This window comes from Lucilia sericata, unplaced genomic scaffold, assembly GCF_015586225.1.
Source record: "Lucilia sericata isolate MDLA Ls3-8-SP2 unplaced genomic scaffold, ASM1558622v1 Contig001099F_arrow, whole genome shotgun sequence".
NCBI classification, from domain to species: Eukaryota; Metazoa; Arthropoda; class Insecta; order Diptera; family Calliphoridae; genus Lucilia; species Lucilia sericata.
In genome coordinates, this window is record NW_023995072.1 from 5,986 (window position 1) to 26,359 (window position 20,374).

Genomic DNA, 20,374 nt, shown 5'->3' on the forward strand with positions numbered 1-20,374 from the left:
ATGGAAATTTAATGCATTAAATTTTAAAAATTTAATGTTAATGCAATATTTTTTACATTAAATTAACTTTTTTTTAATTTAATGTTAATGCAAAATTAATGGAAATCGCCCAGGTCTGGTCTATAGTCGAGACTATAGTCTGGTCTATAGTCGAGACTATAGTCTGGTCTATAGTCGAGACTATAATCTGGTCTATAATCGAGACCATAGTTTATAGTCGAGATTATAGTCTGGTCTATAGTCGAGACTATAATCTGGTCTATAATCGAGACCATAGTTTATAGTCGAGATTATAGTCTGGTCTATAGTCGAGACTATAGTCTGGTCTATAGTCGAGACTATAGTCTGGTCTATAGTTGAGACTATAGTCTGGTCTATAGCCGAGATTATAGTCTGGTCTATAGCCCACACTACAGTCTGGCCTTTAATCCAAACTATTAATTGAACTATAGCCTGTATTACAATATAAACCATTAACTATAGCCAATTCAGTCTGTTCTATAGTAAAGGCTATAGGCTATAGTCTTGTCTATAGACGATATTTCAACTGACACTACAAAATCGCCACAATTGGCAACATTCTTTACAAGAACCTTTTGTTTGTTTGTGTTGTTGGGGTTCCAATTTAAATGAAGTTTTCATCAAACGAAAGTTAACGATCTCTTAAAAAAAATAAACTAAAAAACAAACAAACAACGATGAAAAACGTTACAATTGACGATCGTACTACACTCGTTTTGATTGTAAAAAAATATAAATAAAAAAATTCAAAAAAAGCACAACGTTTGCAAACAATTTACTTTACACAAGAATAATTTTCATGCAGAGTTTTCATTTATTTGATCATTCGCGTTTAAACCAGCGCAGTGTTCAACAGCTAAACGCGGGAAACTTAAATTCAACTCGTTTAGAAAAAGACAAATTTAAAAGTAATTAAATAGTGATTTAAACAAATTAAAAAAAATATATATGAATTATAAATTATTAAATACAAGAAATTCTAACACACTAATGAATACAACAAATTCTTAAAGTTGAAAAAATTGCAGTAATTTGTAAAGAATAAAAATTATATTAAATTAGAAAAATAAATTAAAACAAAAGTGACCTTACAAAATACGTTTTTAATGTATCACAATAAAATAATTTGTATAATTGATTTTTTTTTATAATTTTAATTAAAAATACCACGCAATATTATTAAATTTGAAACAAAATTATGTTTTTAGTTTAAATTATTATAATATACATAAATATTTAATAGTAATAGTGTTGGCAAGTAGTCGATTTGGGATTTATTAAAAATAATAAAAATTCGTTATATTTAAAATTTTTTAATTAAATGAGTAAGTAACAAAATGACCATTGTTTTATCAATTTAAAAGAAAAGAAAAATATATAAATTTTGAAAATAATTTGGAATATATTTTAGACTAACGTCAAAATTCTAGTCTTAACTAGAACTGAACTAGAACTAACTAGAACTGAACTAGAACTGAACTAGAACTGAACTAGAACTGAACTAGAACTGAACTAGAACTGAACTAGAACTGAACTAGAACTGAACTAGAACTGAACTAGAACTGAACTAGAACTGAACTAGAACTGAACTAGAACTGAACTAGAACTGAACTAGAACTGAACTAGAACTGAACTAGAACTGAACTAGAACTGAACTAGAACTGAACTAGAACTGAACTAGAACTGAACTAGAACTGAACTAGAACTGAACTAGAACTGAACTAGAACTGAACTAGAACTGAACTAGAACTGAACTAGAACTGAACTAGAACTGAACTAGAACTGAACTAGAACTGAACTAGAACTAGAACTGAACTAGAACTGAACTAGAACTGAACTAGAACTGAACTAGAACTGAACTAGAACTGAACTAGAACTGAACTAGAACTGAACTAGAACTGAACTAGAACTGAACTAGAACTGAACTAGAACTGAACTAGAACTGAACTAGAACTGAACTAGAACTGAACTAGAACTGAACTAGAACTGAACTAGAACTGAACTAGAACTGAACTAGAACTGAACTAGAACTGAACTAGATGAACTAGAACTGAACTAGAACTGAACTAGAACTGAACTAGAACTGAACTAGAACTGAACTAGAACTGAACTAGAACTGAACTAGAAACTGAACTAGAACTGAACTAGAACTGAACTAGAACTGAACTAGAACTGAACTACAACTAAACCACAACTGAAGTGGAACTAGAATTGAACTATAGACAGTATTTTATAGTATAAAATATAATGTAAATTCCAAGTGCTTTATTCAGGTTTAAACTCAGTTTAGTCGAGTTCACCATTAACCGATTACTTTCCATAACAAACAGTCTATTACTAACCATTCTTGTTTAGTCTTCTAATGTTTATTTTCTAAACAAATATGTTTTTCAAACTTTTCCAAACGTTACGGTTGAAATAAAACATTATTTAATTTTTGTTTTTGGTACAAAATAAAAGCCAAATTATTTACTTTAGTTTTCTAAATTTAAATATTTTTTAAGGTTTAAAAAAATAACTCAACAAGTAAAGAATTATAGTTGACCATGTTCGACCATATGATACCTACCACGATAATACTTCCAGATTTTACAGAATTCGTTAGAAAACGTTGATTATTGGTTCGACTTTTTCATAAAGTGTTAGGGTCATTTTTGGAACTCATTCCCATTAATTTTGATCATAATTTTTGTCATGTAGTTAAGTTGTATGGGGGCATAGTTAGATTATAAGTTCTAGATGGGTGGACATACTACATATGGGTATGGTTTACTCTACAAATTTTGAAGCGATTGTTATATTTTAAAGTGTTTATACGACTGTTACTTTTGTCTTTTACAAACATAGGCACAAAACCATAATACGTTAGTTTTAAAGTAGGGTACAATAATAACAAATTGTTAATCACAACAAAAATAAATGTTTGTATATCTAGTACTCTAGATCATATGTATCTCTGTTTTTTCACCATTTACTATGACTATCCACCACATTTTTGTTAAAGTTCATGTAAAATTGTTCATAATCATTGAGTTTTCAAACATAATTGCACGACTTTGTAATTTGGCTAAAAAAAAACACCAACTAGTGTGATTTTATAAAAAAAAATGTAACTAAATTGTTGTATGGAAAATTAACAGGCCAAAAAAAAAAGTACTTTTTTATTACAAACTAAAAAAACAACTATTTAAATGTTAACAATTGAACAAGAGATACAAAATTAAAACAAATTTAATCATTAAGACATAATTATTTACGACAGTGCGTATGATTAATTTGTATAATGATTTAATATTAACATGGAGGACTTTTCCAATGATTTGATTTGATTTTTTCATAAAAATCAATGTTTTTTTTTTTTTTATTTAAATCAGATTATTAAAAATTCATCATTTTTTTTAAAATACAAAATTTTTCCTATTAAATCCCCTTTAATGCTTATGTTTTTCGAAATAATGCTTAACCACTAAATGACAAGTTTGACATATTGGTTTTATTAACACTGTCACCACCACCAAACAATTCGGAATTACATATCTAGATTGTGTCCCCATCTTGAGTAGAAAGTCAAAACAGTTATAAAACGAAAACTTTGTTTTTACTTATTTACGCTTAATAGTTAGTGTGTTAAACAAAGAAAATATAATTTTCTTTTTATACCCTACACCACTTTAGTGGGGAGGGTATATTGGATTTGTGCTGATGTTTGTAACATACAAAAATATTCGTCCTAGACCCACCTTAAAGTATACCAATCGGCTTAGAATCGTTTTCTGAGTCGATTAAGCTATGTCCGTCCGTCTGGCTGGCTGGCTGGCTGTCCATGTAAACCTTGTGCGCAAGGTACAGGTCGCAATTTTCAAGATAATTGGATGAAATTTGGCACGCACGTTTGATTTGGCCCAAGGACGAAGCCTATTGAAAATGGTTAAAATCGGTCCATTATTTCACCTAGCCCCCATAGAACAGAACCCCCGAAAAGGGCTTCTGAGCTCATAATTATGCTAAATATACAGATATATCGATAAAATACGGCACAACTAATTTTTATTGATGTCTTGATGACCCTGCCAAATTTCATAACGATCGGGCCCCATTTGACCCTAGCTCCCATACAAAGTCCCCTTCAGAAAATTACTTGAATGTCCCAAATTAACTTATAAACACAAATATTGCGATGAAATTCAGCACAATAAAATATTATGTAAATATAAATATATTGAAAAAATTTTACCGGGCTTGGTCCATATTTGCCCCTAGCCCCCATATAAAGCCTCTTTCAGAAAATTAGTTTTTCATCCATAAATTGCTTAAATGTATCGGAACAAGGGAATATTGAAGATAAATGCTTTATTATGAAAAATAAATCACATTTAATATTCATAACTGGTGTAGGGTATCATATGGTCGGCCACGCCCGACTATACTTTCTTACTTGCTTTTTATAAGTTTTATTTCTTCTATTGCTTGGAAAAATGATTAAAATGATGGTGTTGTATTTAAAACCTTTAAATTGTAACATAAATATGAAACAATGTTAGTTAACCGCATATTATTACTATTACTAGATACAATATGCTCATAAAGGGTGTTGCAAAATTAAGAATGCTAAATTTTTCTAAATTTTTTTTTTTATATCCTTCACTTTCTTATTCTTTAATATCATTTTCCGACCCTGTAAATTACATATATTCCAAATCTTTGTAGACAGCGAAGTCGATTAAGCTATGTCTGTCTGTCCGTTTGTAAATCAATTTTCTGAAGACCCCAGATATCTTCGGGACACACATTTTCAACAATTCAATCAGAGTTGAGCCCAGAGTAAATGAGAACCTATAAAAGGGAACTTTTTTGTACTTTTTCGTTCTTGAGTTTTCTATAACATTGAACTTAGAAACATTAAATTAAGCATGTAGGGCCGGAGTATGTGAGAACCTATAAAAGGGGACATTTTTGGTACTTTTTCGTTCTTCAAAAGGTACTATTCGAATTTTCTATAATATTGAACATATAAACATGAAATTAAGCATGTAGATTCAGGAGTAAATAAGAATCTATAAAAGGGTACCTTTTGATACTTCTTCGTTCTTCAAAAGGTACTTTTTGCGTTTCCTATAATATTGAAGCTAGAAACATAAAATTAAGCATGTAGAGCCCGGAGTAAATGAGAACATATAAATGGGGACTTTTTGGTACTTTTTTGTTCTTCTATAACATTAAACCAGAAACAAAAAAGTAAGCCTGGAGTAAGTGATAACCTATAAAAGGGCACATTTTGGTACTTTTTCGTTCATTAACTGGCACTCTTAGAGTTTTCTATGATAGAGAACCAAGGAACATAAAATTAAGCGTATAGATCCAGGACTAACTGAAAATCTATAAAATGGGAATTTTTGATACTATTATGTTCTTTAAAAGGTACTTAATTTTCTGTAACATTTAATTTAGAAACATAAAATTAAACATAGAAACATATAATAAGACATATATCCTAATGGAATGAAAAACTCTAAAGAGTAAATTTTTTAGTACTTTTTGTTCTTCAACTGGAACTTTTTGAATCTTAATCTTAAAGATCCTAAAAGACGTAAAATTGAACAGGAAGCTTACTGATTGAATTAACATTATAAAATGGGAATTTGTCGTACTTTTCGTCATACAAATGGTACTTTTTAGATTTTCTGAATTATTGAATTATTATGGGTCATTAGTTTAGTCCATAATAAAGTAATAAACTACACTATAGACTAGTTAATACATTGACACATAAACCATTCTATATACTAGTCCATAGACTACTCAAAAGTATAGTCAGTAAACAATTCTATATATTAGTCCACAGACAGAGTCTTTAGAATAGTCTAAAGAATATTTTATAGACTAGTCTATAAACTATTCATTAGTCAATAGATTAGTAAATAGAGTAGATAATATGGGACCAGATAATAGATAACTTAAGGAACAATTCAATAGATTACTGAAGGGACTAGATTAGACCTTAGAATAGTTCATACACTAGCTTATTGACTAGTGTATATAGTACTAAATAGAGTATACTCTATATATTTAATGGATTTGTCAATAGACTAGTCTGCAGAATAGGAGACCAGTGCATAGACTAGTCTGAAGACTAGTACATAGATTAGTCCATAGACTATTTTATTGACAAGTTAATAAACATTTCAATATACTATTCTATAGTGTAGAAAGACTAGTCCATAGACTAGTCAACAGACTAGACCATAGATTAGAGTCGTTGATAGACTAGTCCAAAGACTAGTCCATAGATTATTCTATAGAAAAGTTCATAGACTGGGTAAATAGAAAGTAGACTAGTCAATGGACGAGTCAATAGTCTAGTAAGTAGACTAGTCAATAAACAATTCAATAGACTAGCACTTATCTACAAGTCAATAGATAACTCAATAGACTAGTTTATAGATTCGTTAATAGACTGATCAATAGATTCAATAATAGACTGGTCAGTAGACTAGTCGATAGACTTGTTTGAGCATTAGTCAATAGACTAATCAATAGTCAATAGACTAATCAATAGTCGGTAGGCTAGTTCTTAGAATATCATATATGCTAGTCTATATACTAGCCAATAGATTATTCTATATACAAGTACATCGACTATTTTATATACTAGTCAATAGACTAGTCTATCCACTATTCTATATGTCTAATAAGTAGTCCACAAACTAGGTACTAATCCATAGACTATTATAAAGACAAGAATAGTGAATAGACAACTCAGAGGACTACACAATAAACTACCCAGAGCACTAGTCCACAAAATACTCAACCGATTAGCCCATTTACTAGTCAATAAACTAGTTAATAGAGTCATCAATAAGGTATCCATTATACTATTTAATTGAGTAATCAATGGAGTAGTCTTTGTACTAGTCAATAGACTAGTCCATAGATTATGCTATTGAGTTGTCAACAGATTATTCTCTTGAGTAATCAATAGTCTGTGGACTAGAAAATTTTGTTACACCCTTTATGGTAATAATCTATATGTTGAACATGCAATATACATGTTCATGTTAATTGTGGATAAAATGTAATAAGAAACTTTTTTTAATCGGCAATTTTTTCGTTTGCAATTGCAGAATTGTCAACTGTAAAGAAATATTAAAAGTTGTTATATATAGTTAAAATATTACATTTTACTAATAATTTCTCATTAGAAAAATGTGAATAGAATGTTAGCTCTCTATACTATACACTACTTAGTAATTTGCCCTAATTAATAAACATTCGTATTTGTTAATTATCTTTTGTAATACCAAAAACATTTTTTAGATATAACTCCAAAAAGTAAAAAGTAATAGTATTACAGTGTTAAAGACTTTATTATATTACTACACTGTGGTTTAGAAACTGTGTATTTCGACAATAATGGTTCAAACTATAGGAGTTATAGTAAAGAAACTGTCTGATATTGCTTATATTCAAAATCATATAAACCTTGACAAATTTGGTTTTTAACAGAAAGACGGACTTGAGTATGTAACTGGTTAGCTCGGGCAAACTATTGCAGTTATAGTAAAGAAACTGTATTCTGGGAGTTTGAAAGAAAGCAAACTTTGACAAAATTCGTTTTTAGCAGAAAGACGGACTTAAGTATGGACTTGGCAGGATCGTCTTGGAATCTATTTTGACAAACTAGTCACTTAATTGAATTGCCCATTTAATCATATAATCATATAGTATGTTTATACACTAAATAGTCTGTAGGGTAACAAAAACTAAACATGGTATTTGTAGTGAAACAAAACAAAAGATTTAAGCAACAAGCGTGATTCTTGCAAAGTAAACAAAACAACTGTAATACAAACATTAACAATTTAATCAAATAATATTATAATACAAAATACAATTACAACTAAAACAACAATATAAATAAATAACTAAAAGTAAAAGAGAGCGAAAAAAAAACAAGAAAATTTAAAGAAACCTCAACTTAAACTAAAATAAAAGCTTAACTATAAAACTAAACTAAATATAACAATTAATTAGTGCATAAACTTACAAATAAAAAATAAAATAATTAACTGCCGTTAAATTTAGCTACAACATGCAAGCGTGTGCTTATTTTGAAAATAAAACTTTGAAATAGAAACAAATTGATTAGAGAAAAAATAGAAAAAAAACAACAAATTAAAATAAATTTTCTTCACAGTACATTCACTTTTTAAAATTACCCAGAAAAAAAAATGTAAAACAATTTTTGCAAAAAAAAGTAAATTTTATTATCAAAACGAATTGGCTAAATATTTTGAAAAAAAAAAAAAAAAATGTTTAAAATGTTAACAAATAAATTTACCACCTACAAAGCAATCTAGATTATGGCCCAATAAATGGCCTAAATTTTTCATACAAAAATGCAGTAAAAAAATACAAAAAATACTTAAAAACTATTAATAGTTTTTTCTTCTTTTATTTATTATTGCTGACGTTTTAACAAAAAGAACCAAGTGTATATATAAATAATAATGTGTTCACCTAGTGGCTTAATTTGTATTTTAATAACAAGTTTATTTACAAATTGTGTTTATTTCTCTGTGGCAGTCAAAGCTGTTAACAACACTGTTGCCACAAAAACCAATACTAACAACAACACCGCCACTTATTATCATCTTCCAGCAGCAGCTAACATTAGTTGGCCACCTAATACACCTGATTTTTTCAATAATTTTACACCAAATGACCATCATCTTCACAGCTCTACAAGCCATAGTGCGTTTGAGAGTAAAAGCAGCAGCCTCGAAACTAATGGTCAGTTTATTGATATAACACGGAAGCATAAAATCCATTACAATGGTTTTGTGGTAAGTATTAAATGTTTTTCTACTTTACTTAAGACCACCCCCCCCTTTTATATAAATATTTATAATAATATTTTCTTTACTGTTTGGTTTCACTTGTCTGCATTTGTGATATTTTTAAGAAATCATTTCATTTCATTTTTTTTTGTAATTAATATGCATTTAGTTTTGTATGCGTTTTGCTGTTGTGGGTGGGTGGTGGTTTTTTGGATTTCAGTTTTAATAGTTTTGTTTTATTGTTTTGTGTGCTAATTAAAAGAATAAATTAAATAAAACTGAAATTTTAATTAGCTGCTCATATTTCCACCAGTTTTTGTGGCATAAATTAAATCTGTAAAAAGATCTTGCTTAACGGTGTGTTAATTGTTTGTTACTAATTAGGCCGTTAGATTTTTTGGAAATTTCAAAAAATTTCATATTTTAATTTTGTAACAAACTATAAAATTGTGTAAAATTAAAAATTTCATTAGAGTTTTTAATTTCCTATAGCGGCATACTTTTTTAAGGCTAATACTTACTATCAGCTTTAAATAGTATTAATTAAGTAATGTCTGGATGCTGTAGGTCTTCCGCTGTAAAACTATACTTCATTTTGTCCAGAATTTGTCTAGGCAATACTAAGTACATACATAATTTCCAAAATCGTTGCTTTGTGAAATGTAAGGAGAGGTAATCGGAACATCTTTCATGTACCCATGAAAGTTTAGTTAGTTAGTTAGTTAGTTAGGTAGTTAGTTAGTTAGTTAGTTAGTTAGTTAGTTAGTTAGTTAGTTAGTTAGTTAGTTAGTTAGTTAGTTAGTTAGTTAGTTAGTTAGTTAGTTAGTTAGTTAGTTAGTTAGTTAGTTAGTTAGTTAGTTAGTTAGTTAGTTAGTTAGTTAGTTAGTTAGTTAGTTAGTTAGTTAGTTAGTTAGTTAGTTAGTTAGGTAGTTAATTAGTTAGGTAGTTAGTTAGTTAGTTAGTTAGGTAGTTAGTTAGTTAGTTAGTTAGTTAGTTAGTTAGTTAGTTAGTTAGTTAGTTAGTTAGTTAGTTAGTTAGTTAGTTAGTTAGTTAGTTAGTTAGTTAGTTAGTTAGTTAGTTAGTTAGGTGTAGTTAGGTAGTTAGTTAGGTAGTTAGTTAGTTAGTTAGTTAGTTAGGTAGTTAGTTAGTTAGTTAGTTAGTTAGTTAGTTAGTTAGTTAGTTAGTTTAGGTAGTTAGTTAGTTAGTTAGTTAGTTAGTTAGTTAGTTAGTTAGGTAGTTAGTTAGTTAGTTAGTTAGTTAGTTAGTAGTTAGGTAGTTAGTTAGTTCGGTAGTAGTTAGTTAGTTAGTTAGGTAGTTAGTTAGTTAGTTAGTTAGTTAGTTAGTTAGTTAGTTAGTTAGTTAGTTAGTAGTAGTTAGTTAGTTAGTTAGTTAGTTAGTTAGTTAGTTAGTTAGTTAGTTAGTTAGTTAGGTAGTTAGTTAGGTTAGGGTTAGTTAGTTAGTTAGTTAGTTAGTTAGTTAGTTAGTTAGTTAGGTTAGTAGTAGTTCGTTAGTTAGTTAGTTAGTTAGTAGTTAGTAGTTATTAGTTAGTTAGTTAGTAGTTAGTTAGTTAGTTAGTTAGGTAGTTAGTTAGGTAGTTAGTTAGTTAGTTAGTTAGTTAGTTCGTTAGTTAGTTAGTTAGGTAGTTAGTTAGTAGGTAGTTAGTTAGTTAGTTAGTTAGTAGTTAGTAGTTAGTTAGTTAGTTAGTTAGTTAGTTAGTTAGTTAGTTAGTTAGTTAGTTAGTTAGTTAGTTAGTTAGTAGTTAGTTAGTTAGTTAGTTAGTTAGTTAGTTAGTTAGTTAGTTAGTTAGTTAGTAGTTAGTTAGTTAGTTAGTTAGTTAGTTAGTTAGTTAGTTAGTTAGTTAGTTAGTTAGTTAGTTAGTTAGTAGTTAGTTAGTTAGTTAGTTAGTTAGTTAGTTAGTTAGTTAGTTAGTTTGCCGGGTGTACATAACTCTACACTAGATAAAAAAGAGTTTTAACTACTAAATCCCAATGATGGGGCTACTTCAGTGATCTTTGTACTTTGTACTAAGTAGTGTATTGCCTTAAAATAGTAGCAAACATATATTTGCATGATTTCCAGTGTGGGAGTAGAGCAACCTGATTAACAAACAATTAGGTACTTTTTTATGGCATATTTTATGATTGACTTTAACGATATTATTGGTATAAATATATACAAACCTAAACATAAACCATGAATGCCGTACAATATTCAACAACCATTTATTTTTGGCTAAATTTCATTACAGGTAAATTCAGATACATTTTCAGCCAAATTACAGATTTTAAATAATTGTCATCTAAAATTGCATAATTTTACAAGTTTAAGTATAAATTATTTTTTGCAAAAAATATATATGATAATTTGAAATTGTAATAAAAAATATTTTTATTCTAAATTTAATATCGTGACCATTATAAGGTGTGTTTTGTTTGCTTTATATTTTTCTACAAAACATATTTTACTTAAATGTTTAAATTAAGCATGTAAATACATACATATATTGCATTAAATATGCACTTTGCTGCAATGTATTTATTTAAATCTCTTAAAATCTACTTCATTATCTGGTGGAGCCAATGAGATTTTTCTATCTTTGTGGCACCAGCATCTGTTGTTGCAATTTTGGCACGTGAGTCAAAGCAACATGTATTGCATTTGATTTGCTTGATTAATACAAAGCACAGACAGATGAACAGACATGATTACAGTGTGTTAAAGGTGTTAGAAATTACAATAGATATGTATGAATGTGCATTCTTGTACACTCATTTATATGAACCCCTATAATGCCGCAGCTATTAAAAATTCTCATGGCATTTAATGTCATGACATAAATTATATGCTTTTCTTATGATTGATTTGTTTGAATTTCATTCACGTTACTCAGCCATAAATGGCTAACTATTTAAGTGATTTATTTACTGGATTTTTTTTTATATTTTTAATCTTGCCTGTAAGAATAGTTAATATTCTAGAGTTGGTTAAGTAATTGTTTATGGCATTAATGTGCACAATTAAATGTTTTGAATGATGTGATGTACAAGCTATTTATGTTTTGTAAATATATACGCGTTTTAGTATAAAAATAATCTTTAGACATTTTAATATTGTAGTTAGAAGGAGATGTTATACGACAATAAAATCAAGCGCCAGTTGGTTTATTTTATAGACTGACAACTGACAAGCAGTAGTTGACATTTCAGTAGTCTTAACATGCGCCAATTAAGATTTTTTATTAGAAATAGCTTTTTATATAATTAGAAAAAAATATTGAAAATTTCTTGCAAATAAAAATTTTTATCTAAATAACTAACTAACTAACTAACTAACTAACTAACTAACTAACTAACTAACTAACTAACTAACTAACTAACTAACTAACTAACTAACTAACTAACTAACTAACTAACTAACTAACTAACTAACTAACTAACTACTAACTAACTAACTAACTAACTAACTAACTAACTAACTAACTAACTAACTAACTAACTACTAACTAACTAACTAACTAACTAACTAACTAACTAACTACTAACTAACTAACTAACTAACTAACTAACTAACTAACTAACTAACTAACTACTAACTAACTAACTAACTAACTAACTAACTAACTAACTAACTAACTAACTAACTAACTAACTAACTAACTAACTAACTAACTAACTAACTAACTAACTAACTACTAACTAACTAACTAACTAACTAACTAACTAACTAACTAACTAACTAACTAACTAACTAAACTAACTAACTAACTAACTAACTAACTAACTAACTAACTAACTAACTAACTAACTAACTAACTAACTAACTAACTACTAACTAACTAACTACTAACTAACTAACTAACTAACTACTAACTAACTAACTAACTAACTAACTAACTAACTACTAACTAACGAACTAACTAACTAACTACTACGAACTAACTAACTAACTAACTAACTAACTAACTAACTAACTAACTAACTAACTACTAACTAACTAACTAACTAACTACTAACGTACTAACTAACTAACTAACTAACTACAACTAACTAACTAACTAACTAACTAACTAACTAACTAACTAACTACTAACTAACTAACTAACTAACTAACTAACTAACTAACTACTAACTAACTAACTAACTAACTAACTAACTAAACTAACTAACTACTAACTAACTAACTAACTAACTAACTAACTAACTAACTAACTAACTAACTAACTAACTAACTAACTCTAACTAACTAACTAACTACTAACTAACTAACTAACTAACTAACTAACTAACTAACTAACTACTAACTAACTAACTACTAACTAACTAACTAACTAACTAACTAACTAACTAACTAACAAACTAACTAACAAACTAACTAACTAACTAACTAACTAACTAACTAACTAACTAACTAACTACTAACTAACTAACTAACTAACTAACTAACTAACTAACTAACTAACTAACTAGCTAACTAACTAACTAAAAATATAATCTGTAATCACATACATACATATGTATTTCTTTCCCCAAAAATCTGTTCGTTTCTTTGAGAAATTCCGCTATTTGCTACGTTTTTAAAAATAACAAAATGCAATATCCCTATATGACCTTATTTTCTAGACAGTAAATATGAAAGTAAACACGTAAGGTAGACAGTAAGCGGTTAAGCAATTTGAACAACTAGGTATTGCTTTTACTCTCACTCTATAATAAACGATCTAAATTTCGTTTGTTGTACTTAGTGTGCCTTTGTTTGTACTGCTCTTAAGGAATACAATTCCTTAATTAATTCAATTGACCATTGAATTTAAAATTGTATTAATTAAAATTAAAGTGAAGAAAAAAGAAACACGTTCAAGAACTTTGTACTCTAGCTATTAACCAAACAGATTACAAATAAGTATAAAAACTAAATATAGAAATATTAAATTTATTCAGATTTATTTTTTTTATTAATATAAATTTTACAACAAATAAATACAATCTGTGTTGGTTGATTGGATGGTAGATAATAATGATGATTACGTAGAAATTTAATAATCAATTGAAATGCAATCAATTCGTATATAATAGTTTAGTATCATTTTCCTTTGTGGCTGCTGTTATAATTATTGTAATAAATATTAATAAAACAAATGAAAATCAAAGTGTTAAATTAAATAACAAAAAATTTACATAAGATGTTGTCACTGCATACGAACTATAAACACGTGTTGAATTTACAAAACTATAATTAATTGTTTTTTATTAAACAACATGATAATTAATAGTTAAAATGAGTAATAAATTGTTGATAGAATATTAAAATTATTATTTAAATGAATTGCAATTGAATTGCAACATTTTGATTAGAATCATTGTAAAAATAAACAATTAAGATTGAGTTTTTCTAGAAAATTTTGAAAAATTTTCTATAAATAACAAATTTTTTAAAATTTTCTATAAATAAAAAATTTTTTAAAATTTTCTATAAATAAAAAATTTTGAAAAATTTTCTATAAATAAAAAAATTTAAAAAAATGTTCTATAAATAAAAAAATTTAAAAAAATTTTCTATAAAAACTCAATCTTAATTGTTTATTTTTACAATGATTCTAATCTAAATGTTGCATTTCAAATTCAAATCTAAAAAATTTTTTATTTATAGAAAATTTTTCAAAATTTGTTATTTATGGAAAATTTTTCAAAATTTGTTATTTACAGAAATTTTTTCAAAATAATTTTTTTTTATAGAAAATTTTTCAAAAATTTTAAATTTTTTTTATAGACACTTTTTCAAAACTTTATTTATAGAAAATTTTTTATTTATACAAAATTTTTTATTTATGGAAAATTTTTCAAAATTTGTTATTTATAGAAATTTTTTCAAAATATTTTTTTTTATAGAAAATTTTTCAAAAATTTTTAATTTTTTATAGACACTTTTTCAAAACTTTATTTATAGAAAATTTTTCAAAATTTTTTATTTATGGAAAATTTTTCAAAATTTGTTATTTATAGAAATTTTTTCAAAATAATTTTTTTATAGAAAATTGTTTAAAAATTTTTAATTTTTTTTATAGACAATTTTTCAAAACTTTTTATTTATATAAAATTTTTCAAAATCTTATTGAAAATTTGTCCAAATGTATACTCTACACCACTAAAGTGGGGAGGGTATTGTGCGTTTGTGATGTTGTTTGTAACACCGTCTGTCTGTCTGTCCGTCTGTGTGTCCGTGTACATCTTGTGCGCACGCTACAGGTTGCAATTTTCAAGATAAATTGATGAAATTGGGCACATACTCTTATTTTGACCCAAGGACGATTCATATTGAAAATGTTAAAAATCGGTCCATTATTTCGTTTAGCCCCCATACAACCGTACCGCCCGGATGGGGCTTTTAAGCTCATAAATATGTTAATTGTTCTTGTATCTCTCCAAAAATTGGCAAAACTTAGTCATTTGACCCAAGCCCCCATATAAAGTCCTTCCTTCAGAAAATGACTTAAAAGTCGTAAATCCATATACCAAAATTTTAAGGATAGGACCATATTAACCCCCTGCCCCCATATAACCCCTCTTTTAGAAAATCTCTTTTTTTACAAATTTCTGTATTAAGATAAATATCGAATTAAATGCTTAATTATTAAAAAAAATAATCCACATTTTTACCATAACCACTGGTGTAGGGTATCATATGGTCGGTCATGCCCGACTATACAATTTTACTTGTTTGCTTATAGAACAAAATTCTTTTGATAGAATATTTTCAACAAATTTTACTATTAAGGATTTTAGCTCTAATTATTTTTTCAGATATAAGGGGACCATGTCCCCCTAGTGAAAGTCCGCAAATTTCCACCAAATATTCACACGTATGTTAAAGTTCTTTATATAAAATTTTAAGATTCTATCTCTAATAGTTTTTCAAATAAACTTATTTTTATATTTAACTCATATGCAAGGTGCCACGCCCCTTATTGATAGTTCGCCCTTTTTTGTTTTAAATACTTATATTGACACTACAGAGGTTCCAACAAAGTTTGAAGGTTATAACTGTTCTATTTTCTCAGATATACTAATTTAAAATTTTCTTTATATGGGAGGTGCCACGCCCACACACTTTATTTTTAGAAAATTTTTCGTCAAAAGCGGAACTCTATTATAAATAGAGCTCTAGAAATCTACTTTGTTTAATTAAAAAATCCATTACTTGCAGTTTTTACATCTTAAAACCGATGTGTAGTCTTACAATTATAAAATCTTGACCCACAATTATTGCTGTAAAGCAGAAAACAAACTTAAAAAAAAACATTCATAAGCTGATCAGCGATCGTACGATATTTGTAATAATATTTTTACTGCAAAATTTTAGCTGAATGCATAAAAATATATATAAATTACTTAAACAAGTCAATGACTCAATTTTTTATAAAAATAAAAATAGGTATTTTTTATACAAATGTTTGACATCATATTAATTGTTTGTTAAAATTTAAAGTTTGCCATCTAAGCATTTTATAAAATTGCAAAAAAATTCTAAAAACAAAACAATTTCCATAAATTTGAGCCATTAAAACTTAAATTGTTTGTTCCTAGACATTAAAGCGTCAACGTCATCATATTGTGTTCACATATGTTCACATAATTGATTTTTTATTAATATTTTTTTTATAAAAATAGTCAAAAAAATAAATAAACTATAACGTTTAATGAACTTTTTTTGCAATATTATGTGAAAATAGAATATTGCATGTTAGTTTGGCTAATATTTTTTTGGGTTAATATTTTGCGACATGTTACACAGTGGTAAAACGTGTCACAGTGGTTTCTAAACTTTTTTTTTGATATTGGATATATTATAATGTGCAGTTACAAATTTCAATCCATCCTCTTACTACTTATGTTCACTGCTAACCCAGTAAAAATTTTGCGATTATTTTATATGTTAGTTTTTGCTGGGCTATATAACACAACATTATCTCTTATAATTCGCAAACAGTTTATGCGATTTTTTATATATAACAAGAATAAAGGAAGAAGAAAGGAAGTCAATCCATCCTCTTACTACTTATGCTCACTGCTGACCCAGTAATTTTTGATATATAACAAAAAAAGGAAGCGCAGTTGGTTTTTTCATACTAATACTAATACCGCAGTTAACCCACCTACCGAAACCTACCGAAACCTTAACTGTTAAGTAGTAGTTAATTGATTGAGAAGAATTTATCTCATCGGATTACCTACATAGTTGTATTTTCCCATAGTTAATCGGCAGCCGATTGGGATCCTAAGCCAGACTGTATACTCTAACTAGTCTTAGTCTATGACTTATAGTTAGCCGATGAGAGCTGAATAATTTATATTCAGGGGTTATATTCGTTGTCATATGTTTTGATATTTAATCGTTAGCCGACCGATAGCCGAAGCATTTATCTCGCCGGATTGTATAGTTAGCCGACAGGAGCTGATAAATTTATCTTCTCGGATTGTATTAGTAGTTGTATTTTCCCATAATAAGTCGTACGTTGACCGATAGCAGAAGTATTTATCTCACCAGACTGTATTTTCTGCAGCCATAACTCGTCCTCCCTAAAGAACATAACATGTATGTATATTCGAAGCTTAAGAGATCCAATCGTACTTCCGAAGATACAAGCCAGCTCTTAGGTATAGCGGAAGTGAAACGAAGCTGATCGTTGAGAACCTAGACGAACTTTTTATATCTCGGAAGAAAACAAAAAAAAAATGCATCGCAATTTTTCATACGGTATTTATAAGTTAATTTACAGATGTCTGGCGTGGTAGGTCCAAATGACATAAAAATACATATATAAAATACAATTAAGTCGGCAACATTTTGCTTGATCTCTTTAGATTCGATTTGTATATCAAGTCTGTTCGTCTATCCGACCGTCCGTCCGTCTGTATGTATGTTGAAATCAATTTTCCGAAGGCTCCAGATATCGGCGAGATCAAAATCTTCCATAAATCCGAGAGATTCTCGGTGAACTTAAGACATAGCATATAGGAAGCTGTCTTGAAAAGATGTAGGTTCAACTGGAGGCACTTAATGTATCTGTTGCCAATATTGTTATCAACGTTTTGAGGCATTAGCGTTTGCCAGGTTTCTTCTCCATTTGTCTGCCTCCTTTGAGCATAGATTCTTGCGCAGAAACGTTGTACCTGTTGCCGGCGTTATTTCCATTATGGATACAGTGGTTAGCTTTTTTGTCGAGGAAGTCATAACCTTGCTCGAACTTACGGGCTTTACAGGAGACTTTTTGGGACAAGTTGTCCCCCATAGACGCCTCGGGTGTTGAAGTCGCTTTACTGGAGACTTTTTGGGACAAGTAGAGTCCTTGATTTTCTATGATCTAGTAAGTGGAATTGGCTATGTCTCTTATAGGCATATCGGGTATTGTGGTCGCTTTGAAATGGGAGTCTATGGCGGCAGAAGAAGATAGATAAGGTGTGCAGATATTGTTTCTCTCAACCATTCGTTCCATTACGACAACGTCCACCTTTTTGTATTCGTCATTCTTTGCCCCCGGGTTTTGTCGATAAGATTGTTACCTTTACTGGCCCGATTCAAAATCTTCCAATACTCCTTCGAAGGTCCTCATTTTGTCCTTCAATATAAGGAAATTATTGTATGAATTCAGCCTTTTGGACTTCTTCCTCAGAGAAAACTTTTAGTTAGGCATTATTTCGTGGTTTAAGGGCTGGAATGTGTTCCTAAATCCATTTCGACGACTTCTTGCCTTTGCAATTAAGGCCAGAAGAGGTTTTATTGAATTCTCTTTAAGCTAAAAATTTTTAAGTAAATCTGGGGGCTAGGGTCAAATTTGGCCCGATCATTGAAAGAAACGGCAGGATCATCAAGGGTAGTAAAAAACCCAGTTGTGTCTCTTTTTGTCGAAATACGAGTACATTAAACATTTTGGCTAAAAGTCAAAATCGGATTGTCCGGTTGTAGAGGGGCTTGGTGAAATAATGGACCGATTTCAAACAAAAAACATTATTTAAAAACTAATATTTTTTAAAATACACTATGGTGAAGGGTATATAAGATTCAGCACAGCCGAATATAGCGCTCGTATTTCTTTTATTTTTCATTTAACTGATGGTTTAGAATGACAATATGTCATTGCACTTTTAAATTGTAAATTTTAAATCACGTTTCATTTTAAATGAATAGAAAGAGATATGTATGTATAGGTATAGTAATATTAAACTTTTTAAAAAAAATTTACAATTAAATAAGAAGAAAAGTCAAATTATACAAGTGTTTCTTTTCAAATAATTTTGTCTGAAGATTCTATGAAGATGAATTTTAGGAATGTTGTTTTATGCAGCTGTCGGTTTAAAAAACTATAAAATATGCAAAAATATTAAATAAATTTAGACAGAAGTTGCTATGCTGCATTTAAAGTTTAAAAATGTTTGTATAAAACTTAAAAAATCTTAGAAAAGAGAACTGCTGACTTTATGAGAAAATCTTTTCTTGCCTGGGGTGATATTTTTTTGTAAAAATCAGTAAAAGCTTAGTTGGCACTTTTGTTTAATTAATATAAGAATGTGCGAGTTATTGACCTTAAACATTATTATTTCGAAAATATGTCTGAAGTTATAAATATGTTAACATATGTATGTATGTATTTATATAAAATATAAATAATTATATTGTTTAAAATCATCTTAAAAGAAACCTAAATAAAATGAATTGTTTAGTTCCGCCTTTAAACTAAATTGCACAATGGGCTGCAACTAAGATTTTGAGAAATTTCTTTACGATAACCCACAAGAAACTAAATCTTTACAAAAGTAATTTCTAAAATCCTATTAAACATATTTTCCACAATTTATATATGTAAACATTTTTACATTCATTATACTTTAATGCCATAGTGCTAACTGTCAGATTTTTTTTTCGACATCTAAAAAATATTATAACAAAAATGTTTGTGGATTTTTTTTTATGCTTCCATGATTAAGTTCATTTCTTTCTTCTATTTTTCTTTTACTAACAATCTGTAAACCTTTTTTTATTTCAGTTTCAGTTAAAGAAATGTCTTAGATCAACAAGTGTAACAGAGAGAATAAGAATTCTTCTTTTTGTTGGCATGTAACATTTACTTTGTTAGCGATTCTAATTAAGTCTCAATAATTTCCGTATTGTATAACGTATGTAGCTCAAATGAGGTCTAGTTGTTTTCATACATACTCCCACAAATAAACGCAGGCGCACGTTTCGCATAATAATTTTTAATGAGTACAGGGTTTGCAGTTAGTAAATGATAAGGAAAATTAAAAAAAAAACATAATAGTCAGCATAGTCTTTAGTCTAGTGTATAGTCTAGTCTGTAGTCTATTCTTTAGTCAAGACTTGAACTAGTTTTTAGTCTAGTCTAGACTATAGTCTAATCATTAGTCTAGTTTTAAGTCTAGTTTTTAGTCTAGTCTTTAGTCTAGTCTTTAGTCTAGTCATTAGTCTAGTATTTAGTCTAGTCTAGTCTTTAGTCTAGTATTTAG

At 28.4% G+C, this 20,374-nt stretch overlaps 1 protein-coding gene across 1 annotated transcript in view; it reads left to right on the top strand.

The window, feature by feature from the left end:
• Nucleotides 1–857: 857 nt before the first annotated feature.
• Nucleotides 858–20,374, top strand: part of LOC119609992 — a 40,894-nt gene continuing 21,377 nt past the window's right edge. The window contains exons 1-2 of the mRNA XM_037965050.1: nucleotides 858–1,346; nucleotides 8,371–8,864. Of these exons, the coding sequence (XP_037820978.1) occupies nucleotides 8,529–8,864 (336 nt within the window). The 5' untranslated portion in view covers nucleotides 858–1,346; nucleotides 8,371–8,528. The remainder of the gene's footprint in view (nucleotides 1,347–8,370; nucleotides 8,865–20,374) is intronic.